Here is a 9,624-nt window from a genome sequence, read left to right as displayed (position 1 = left end):
TTAACATTGTGTTTTCATATATCTATCTTGGTTTTTTCTTTTAATTTTTTTAATTTTTTAATGGTTTAAGACCAAAAGTTATCAAGCTGCTATGTCATGGGATGAACAGCAAGTTAACAACTATTTAACCATGTGTCCTATATGTGCCTAAATGAATGCCCGCCCTTACCCATAAATATTAGCCTTGATTTTTCAGCGTCTTTGCCTCTATTCTTATACAGCCACTAAACCATACAATGAATCTTCTATCACTAAACAAGGGAGGAAATGCAGCTTACCATAGCTGATTTTTGGGATAATACTGATTGGAAGTGGGAGAGTATATCTTTTGCCTTGCCTTCCTCTATTAAAGAGAAAATCTAAGCAATCCCAATCTAAGAATTTGGCATTAGAGAAGATGTATTAATGTGGAAATTCACGAAGGATGGAGATTTTTCAACTAGGGAAGAGAACACTTTTAAAGGTGCTTGGATATGGAAGTTAGAAGCTCTTCCAAAGATCATTAGTTTTTTCTGGCTGTGTATGCACAATATTGTACCTATGAGGGAGGTTGTTGCGGTCAGGGGCATTAACTGCAACCCTCTCTGCCTTATTTGCAAGAATTAGGGTGAGTCCATAGATCATTTGTTGGGGGAATGCTTGTTTGCTCATCAGTTTTGGTTAAAGATTCGGGCTCCCCACATCATCTCGCCTTTGCAAGATCAAAGTTTGGGTGACTGGCTGTATGAAAATTGTCACAACAAGATTCCTTGGAGTGCTATTTTCCTTTTTGCTATTTGGAACCTTTGGAAGCACCGTAACAGAGTTGTATTTGACAATGCTCCTTTGAACCTTAATCTTCATGGGCACTGCCTAAGTCAAGTCATGGAGTTTTTCTTTTGTATTAGAAATATGAGGAAAGTTAATTAGAGCTATAGTTCAGATGAAAGGGTCCAAGCCTCCTGAAAGGTGGTAAAAGCTTAATTCGGATGAAGCTTCTTGTGGGAACCTAGGCAAAGTGAGGGGTGGTGGTTTGATCAAGGACTATAGTGGGAATTGGTTCAAATGATTTGTGAGATCCATCGAATTTGCTACCGGTATTACAACCAAGTTCTAGGCTTTAAGGGATGGTTTGAAGCTAGCTTTGAGTGAAGGAATCCAGAGATTGATTGTGGAATTAGATGCGAAAGTGATGGTTGATCTTGTTAATTCCAACGTGGACACTAACAAACCATACTCTCCTTTCTTATGCGATTGCAAGTGCTTGTTGAGAAGATTTCTCCAGGTCCAAGTGGTGCATGTGTATAAGGAAGGCTACTAGTGCGTGGATGCACTTGCAAGATGGGGGAGTACCATGAATGAAGATTTTGTTGTGTTTGGTTCCCCGCCAAGTCCTAATGTTTTGTATTTAGCTAATATGGATACAGCTGGCATGTATGTTAATAGAATTACTGAAACTGGTCTCACTTCTAACATGAGATAGTTCTCTGTATTTGCTTTCCCCTTAAAAAAGAAAAAAAAAAGAAAAAAAAAAAAGAAGAATGTAAGAGTATCTAAAAATTTTCGGGTAGAAATACCATTTTTTTTCTATACATTCTGACCATATTCCCATTTTGGTTCTTACTTTTTTATTTTACAGTTTATAGTCCCCAAAATAAAAAACGCGTTTCATTTTGATCTCTACAGTCATCTCACTAACAAAAATATCCTACGTGGCAAATGAAATGCACTATTGGTACAATAGATGCTAATGTGGCTATTAAAATATTATTAAAAAATGACACATCAGCATCCACATTAGCATCTAACTTAAAAAAATAAATAAATTTATCAATTTTAAAAAGAATAAGACATAATTAAAAACAAGAAAATGGTGGAATTTAGATCTGTATGTGTTTTTTTGTTTGTGCTTGTTTCTTTTTCTTTTTCTTCCCTAGATCTCTCTCTCAGTTTCTCTGCCTCTCATTCTTTCTTTTTCTTCTTTCTTTTTTCTATCTTCTTCTTGGATCAATGTTTCTCTGCCCTCCTCTTATTTCTTTTTCTTCTTTCTTTTGTACTATACTCTCTTTCTCTCTTGGTAGAACCCCATGGTTTCTTCCTTTCTTCCTTTCTTCCAAATCATTGATTTGATGTGGGTCTGTGGCTAGCGATGGAGCGATATGGGATTGACAATGTTTGTAGGTGGTGCGTTAGTTTTTTGGCTGTGTAGTGTGGTGTGAGTTTCTAGGTAGATCTGAAGCCCATTTGGGATTCAATGTGAATCCTCTCCTTCCTTACTTAATTTCTCATCTCACTTTCTCTCTATCTTAGGGTTGAATCTAAAGTCGATCTTGGGTTTGCTGTATTTGTTTTCGATTTTTGACAAATTTGAGAAGGGATATTCTGGGTTTGTGAAAGGAAATTTTTTGGGTTTGTGATATAGAATTTGTTGGGTTTGTGAAAACTATTTAGATCTTGGGAAATAAAAATTTTGGTTGGTTGCCGATCTGAATTTCCTTTTTCTTTTTTTGTTGAAATTGAAAATTTTGATTGGTTGCCAAGAAAATGGATAATAAAATGTTATTTCCTTTTAACTATAAATGAGTTTTGATCTATTTAGTTAGAAAGAAAGTACAAGAAAGATAAAGAAAATAAGGATTAATTTACTAAGAATATGAAGAATATGAACGTGATTAGTTATGTTCTAGGTAAGAACACAAAGTAGATGAACATGTTCTTCCAAAAAATAATGAAAGGAATAAAAAAAATTAATTTAATTTAAAAAAATTGAAATTCAGAATTTTATTTAAATTTTTTTATCTAATGTGGCTTTTTTAAAATTAAATTGCTGACATGGCATTTTTAAAATGCCTAATAAATTTTTAGAAATATTATTTTAATGGTCACGTTAGCATTTACTGTACCAATAGTCTACTCTATTTGCCATGTAAACAATTTCCTTTAGTGAGATAACGATAGGAACCAAAACAAGATCATTTTTTTATTTTAGGGACTAAATGCTGTAAAATTAAAAAGTATGGACTAAAATAGGAATATGGTGAAAATGTAGGGACAAAACATGTACTTTCACCTAATTTTTCTTTTTTCAAATACCAAAAAAAAAAAAAAGGTGTGACCTAGGGGTGAGTATGTGAATGGTTGTTGGGTTTTTTTCAACCCAACACGAGCTTGTTGGGTTGAGAAAATCCTTTTTTTTTTTTTTGGTTTGTTGTTCATGATTGTTTTTGCTTAATCTAACTTGTAAGTGAGTAGTGTTATCCATTAAGATATGTCACTTGTATGATAACATTAAGGGTACGTTTGGTACACTGAATGGAGATTACGACAGAAATTGTAATCTTTATTACTAGTAATAAAATGTGTTGTAATGTAATAGCTAAACATATTCATTAGTTTGGTTATGAGTTATAACATTAAAATGAAACTTAACATTTATTTTAGGAAATATCTTACTCATACAATTATATCTCTTTAAAAATTATTATTTTTAAATTTAAGAGAGATATGTATTATTTTTTATGATTTTTTATTTTTATAATTGTTAGATGTATATGGAAAGTTTGTTTATTTGAAAATATATTAAGTTTTGAAATTATTGCACTTACTAAGGAATAGCTAATACAACCTTTTAAAGAGGAATAATTATTCCTCATTTTGAAGAATAGCTATTCATAAGGAATGATTATTCATTGTAATAAAAACATAACCAAACTAAAGAATAACTAAACCATAAGAATAACTATTACATTACAGCGTCTATTACAGTCTACCAAACATGCCCTAAGTGTCATTGAATTACTCATGAAAAGTGACACCATGGTGAATAATTGTAAAATAAAAAAAAATAAAAATGTACATATACAGGTGACAAGTTGTAATGGATGATATTAAAATGCTATTTAATAGACTAGGTTACTAACAGAAATAGATATTATGGTCAATATAAAAACATAATCAAACATAAAATTCATAAATGAAAATTTTGTAACGTAACAGGTAAAAATGAGAACAACCCCCAAAATTAAAGTATAAAATATATGCTCTCTTCTTTTTCTTTTTCTTTTTTATGTATGAAAAAATTTGGTGATGTGAGGTATCGATCCTTATTCCTTAACAATGATTTGATTATGCTCTACCATTTGAGATACCCAAAAAATTAAAAAAAAAAAAAATATTGATATTATCGTGATTTTCAAGTACATTACATATTTCTTTCTCATACTCGTTATAATATCGCTCAATGCAGTATCCTCACTTCTATACAAAAAGTAACACATGATTATACTGACACAAGTACATAGTAATAGTGAAGGAACATCATCAAAGAAAGACAAGTTCTTCTGCTGTAGCCCTTGATAATCCTCCAATCTAGCATTCTTTGGATCAAAAGGGTCACAATCAGGAAGAACTAAACCTTGTTTTATGCAACCCATTTTCCTAGCATGCAGAACTTGCTTTGAAACGACTGGAAGCTGAATGGATTGATACGCTCTTAGAGCTGATTGTAAATTTTCAGGTCCACTCTTTGCAAGACATCTGCCTAAAACTACTGCATCCAAAACTGACATGTTTGTGCTTCATACAGCGTGAGGTGTTGTGGGGTGAGCCACATATCCAATTAATACCACATTATTCCAAAAGATTTGTTCCAAGGGATCACTGTCATATATGAAATTTAAAAAAGGATCCTTTGTTTCTTTCATCACTCTCACCAACTCAAGAACACAAACCTTCTCTGCTTCTTGATGCATCTTCTAGACCATTTCACAACTTATTTTCATGGTTACTGAGTTTCTCTAGATTTATTAAGTTAAAGTATCAGCTCTAGCAGGCAGAACCAAAGCAAAAGCAATTTTCCATTGAGATTTCATAGATCTATGCTGGGTTATTTTTTGGATGGTTCAATTATGTTATGTTTTATGGGTAAAAGTTATCAAGCCACCATGTTACAGGATGAATGCTATGTCAAGTTTTTAAACCATGTGTCCTAAATGAATGCTTGCCCTTTTCCATCTGGGGAATAGTTAGGTACTCAGAGTTCTACACCCACATTATCTATATAAATAAGTGGACCTTGCTTTATTTTTTGGATTAGAAGCCTCCATTCTAATGAAGCCACAAAACCATTCAATATATCTTCTTTCTCTATTCACCAAAGAAGATTGCAATTTTCTATAAGGGAATGAGAGCAGGCAATGGTCTCCATTTCTATTGTCAATCTTTCTTTAAGCTGCAGCCTGCAGGCCTACTGTGAACCAGACTAGACTGGAGATCCAACTGATAGTCATCCCACCACCAGCAACCATTTCTTCCTTGATACCTCACTCATTTTTTGGTGTAGCAAAAAATATGTGTTGTAACCTATTCCAGTACTAGTACCAAGATTAATGAGCCCTTGTGAGGCTATGTTTGAGCTTCTATGAGTCGATGGCTCTTAGCAAATACGAGTTCTCCCTGGATCACAAGTACCACTATCCACTTTAACAATTGAATGCTATCCATAATTGCCTATAATGATGTCCCCCATTAGCACACTAAGCAAATTGAGATCAACTATCACTTAATCCAACATCATCTCCAAGACTCCAACAGGGTAGTATTCACTTGCACTTAGTTTTGTCTAAAGACCAACTTGCTAATGTGTTCACTAAGTATCATCTGTCAGGTTGCCTCTTTTATTTCCTCTTCAAACTCATGTTTGGCTTCCTCCATGACGACTCAAGTTTGAGTAGAATGTTAGTATGACACATTTGGCAGATGTCATATGTTGCATATCATGGTTAGTCCTTGATATTGAAGAGGCCCTCATAACATAACCCTCAAATCTATCTATAGAGACCATCACAATAAAAACTAAAACCAAATCTTTTTTATTGGGCATTAACTTGGAGCCATGTGCATCTATAGCACTTTTTGCTAAGATCAATGTAGTTGTAAATCAAGAAAATACAAAGAATATGAAGAGATTCTACCAAAAAATCATGTCAATACTAATGCATTATCAAGAAAGAAACCCTGTTTATAAACACCATAATCATATCAACTACTTAGGCCATTTCATACTGCTCACCACCATTATTCATTAATTTGCAGGATAACAATCAAATTGGTGCCTAATCATGCAAACCATAAGATTTTGTTGACCAACAATAGGATGAAGCATTAACGTGGAGACTTTAGCAACTACTGATAGTAGTGGAGAAATTTATTTCAATTGCAATGCAAAATCAGGGATTCTTTTTGGGTCAATAGATAGCATCATACTATAAAAACAAGGCAATTCCAGCCAAAAGCTAGATCTGATGTATAGCTACTGTGAAATGATGAGCAAAGAATTACAAGAACAGTAACCCTATGCCATTTTCAGTTGCAGAGATATGCTGTTAATTCCAAGCAAATAGAGAAGGACATCATATTAACAGTAAAGGAACATCATCAAAGAAAGGCATGTTCTTCTGCTGTACCTCTTGATAATCCTCTGATCTAGAATTCTTTGGATCAAAAGCCTCATGGTCAGGAAGAACTAAACCTTGTTTTATGCGACCCATTCTCCTAGCATGCAGAACTTGCTTGGAAACAACTGGAAGCCGAGTGGTCTGATATTCTCTTAGCGCTGCTTGTAAATTTTCTACTCCATTCTTTTCAAGGCATTTACCTAAAGCTGCTGCATCCAACACTGACATGTTTGTGCTTCTTACACTGTGAGGAGTTGTGGGGTGAGCTGCATCTCCAACTAATACCACATTGTCCCAAAAGATTTGTTCCAAGGGGTCGGTATCATATATCAAATTCAAAAAGGGATCCTTTGTTTCTTGAATGACTCTCACGAATTCAGGAATCCAAACCTTCTCTGCTTCTCGATGCATCTTCTGGATCATCTCACTGCTTACTTTCATGGTTACTGAGTTTCTCTAAATATATTTTAATTAATATATCAGCTCTAGTTGACTGCACCAAAAAGTCTCAAAGCCAAAGAAATTTAACATTGTGTTTTCATATATCTATCTTTTTTTTTTTTTTTCTTTTTTTTTGAATGGTTTAAGACTAAAATTTACCAAGCTGCTATGTCATGGGATGAACGGCATCTTAACAACTATTTAACTATGTGTCATATATGTGCCTAAATGAATTCCTGCCCTTACCCATGAATACTAGCCTTGCTTTTTCAGCTTCTATGCATCTATTCTTATACAGCCACTAAAACATACAATGAATCTTCTATCACTAAACACTAAAGAAAATTTGCAGTTTATATAGAATTGGATGTAACAAATGGGATGAAACTGAGCAATCACCTTGAGTTCTGGCTCGGGTTGGTTGACATACCAAATCCAATTAAGCCTTTTGTTCGGAAGCTCATAAAACACACTGTGAGTCTCAGAACCTAAGTCGAAGTATAAACACTTTCCCAGTTCAGGATATGAACTACGGACGTCCACAACAGTTTCTGAATTTTCATTTCCTGAAAAATCAAAAACCCCTCTCCATGCACAATAACCCGAATACCTTCAAAGGAATATTTTAATGACAAACTTCAAATTCATAAGCAAGATATAAGGAAAAAAAAATAAAGAAGCAAATTTTCATCTTTTTTATTTTATTTTATTTTATTTTATTTTATTTATTTATTTATTTTTATATATATAGTTAGAAACCTCAATTTAAGGCCGGGAAGAAAACTCTGGCGGATAGAAGAGAGGCTCCCATCTGCTGCAACAAGTAAATTACCCACTATTTCGATTTCCTCATCAGTTTCTAGAACCTTAGCCTTAATCTTGACAGATGTCTTGTCCTCGGAAATGCAGAAAGAGAGAAAAAGGTGACCCCATAAAAGTATGTTTGGGGGCAACGCATTGTAAAGAAGGCCATGGAGATCAGCCCAATGAGCTGCTCTGAAATTGAAGTTGTCATCTCTTGTCAATGTCCAGCTGACCTTCTTCTCACTATCTGTTGCTTGGTTCTGTTTGCAAACAAAAAAAATCCGTAAGGTTATGTTGGCACGGAAACTAACTGCATTTTGATTTTGAAGTCCTTTAGTTGTCTGTAATTTTTCAAGTGAGAACATTCTTATATCAAAACTCATTACACGTGATAAGTTTATTCTAAAGCGAAGCTAAAGAATCAAAAGATGGCAGGAGAATTAACTAACTGTTTGTGATCATGGCCGTTCAAAAAATAATAATAAAAGTAATAAGAAAATTATCAGAATATTGCCTCAAAGTCAGAATCAAAGTATTGTTCCTAGGGAGATCTTATTATTAATTAATCAAAGTTCTGCGAGTTATCTGAAACAAGAATGGGAATCATGTATTGATTTTTCTTTTCCTTTGTTTATAGCATGTCAAGTTAACTATAGATAGCAAAGTAGCAGGGGTAAAACAAAAATAGACTTTTGAGTACCATGTCAATGGTGAGTGGCAAAGTGGAAGAGTAGAGAAGCTCTGGATCATCAAGCCACGACTGAATGAGTCTCTGGGCCAGAGGGTCGAGCCCGAGTCCAGCTCCGGTGGGACTTCCCTTAATGGGTTCGCAAGTTTTCTCAAGCACAACAACATCCCACCCAGCTAAGATTAGTGTGTGTGCACATGACACTCCTGCTATGCTTCCTCCCACCACTACTGCTTTAGGCTTCATATCTCTCTCTCTACTCCTATAATTATTTGGAGGAAGTGTATATATGAATGGCTTGGTGAACTGGAAAGGGTATATGAATATATGAATAGCTAATTTGTGGACACAGAGAAGGGTCAGGGAGTTCAATTTCAATGTCAAAAGACAAGAAGTTACTGTTTGTTGTTACCTTTTTGGGGCAAAAATGGCCCATTACCATCAATTTTGGAAATAATTTGCTCAGAAACACTGTTTCCGAACTATATAGCAATCTACCACTTTTTCGGGCTTATAACGGCGTTTTCCTGAAAAAAAATTTTATAAGTCCCATAACAGGTTCAAGGGGCCCTATAGTGGCGTTTTTAAGCCCTATAGTGACGTTTTTGGGCCCTATAGCGGCGTTTTCCTGCAAATTTTTTTTATAAGTCCCCATAACAGGTTCAAGGGGCCCTATAGTGGCGTTTTTTAAGCCCTATAGTGACGTTTTCGGGTCCTATAGCGGCGTTTTCGAAAAAAGTGGTATTTCCCTAATTATTTCCGAAACAGTGCTCTGTTGCTAAATATTTCAAAAATTAATGCTAATGGGCCATTTTTGCCCCTTTTTGGTGCTATCCTTGGACTAGAGTAAGGGAACTATATACTCAAACCATTCTTAAAATAAATAAATAAATACTCAGACCAAATTTTTTATTATTTATTTTTTAAATTAAGAAAATTTGCAGAGAAAGGGTTTCCACTTTCCACAAATGTCAAAAATTTTGGAAATTGAAATCCTGCTTCCTTTCTATCATTTGAACTACATCTCCTTTGGTTACATAATCATATTCATAAAAAAAGAAAAAGAAAAAAAAAAGGAGAGATTTAAGATACCGATCCTTATTACCTTTCAAAGGGTAAAGAATGCTCTACCATCTTAGTTATATTTCCTTATTATTGTGGAATATAATATATTATTTTATAATAATATATTATTTTCAATAATATGAATTTAAGAAAAACAAAAACAAAATTATTTTATGGCATTTATTGTCACAA

At 34.0% G+C, this 9,624-nt stretch overlaps 1 protein-coding gene across 1 annotated transcript; it reads right to left on the bottom strand.

The window, feature by feature from the left end:
* Window positions 1-6,259: 6,259 nt before the first annotated feature.
* Window positions 6,260-8,781, bottom strand: LOC115984006 (6-hydroxynicotinate 3-monooxygenase-like). The gene is made up of 4 exons (XM_031106880.1): window positions 8,380-8,781; window positions 7,635-7,939; window positions 7,275-7,485; window positions 6,260-6,890 (listed from the first exon to the last, which is right to left on the bottom strand). The coding sequence occupies exons 1-4, from the start codon at window positions 8,611-8,613 to the stop codon at window positions 6,390-6,392; spliced, it is 1,251 nt and encodes a 416-aa protein (XP_030962740.1). The 5' UTR covers window positions 8,614-8,781; the 3' UTR covers window positions 6,260-6,389.
* Between the last annotated feature and the right edge of the window lie 843 nt (window positions 8,782-9,624).

The sequence above is a fragment of the Quercus lobata genome, chromosome 4, assembly GCF_001633185.2.
Source record: "Quercus lobata isolate SW786 chromosome 4, ValleyOak3.0 Primary Assembly, whole genome shotgun sequence".
NCBI lineage: Eukaryota > Viridiplantae > Streptophyta > Magnoliopsida > Fagales > Fagaceae > Quercus > Quercus lobata.
This window is presented reverse-complemented; position numbering and strand designations above follow the sequence as displayed.

Coding starts and splice junctions, on each gene's coding strand:
- LOC115984006 (XM_031106880.1), bottom strand. CDS start 8,613: ATGAAGCCTAAAGCAGTAGTGGTGGGAGGAAGCATAGCAGGAGTGTCA. Junction 7,486..7,634: donor CTTCCCGGCCTTAAATTGAG/GTTTCTAACTAT, acceptor ATTCCTTTGAAG/GTATTCGGGTTATTGTGCAT. Junction 6,891..7,274: donor AACCCGAGCCAGAACTCAAG/GTGATTGCTCAG, acceptor AAATATATTTAG/AGAAACTCAGTAACCATGAA.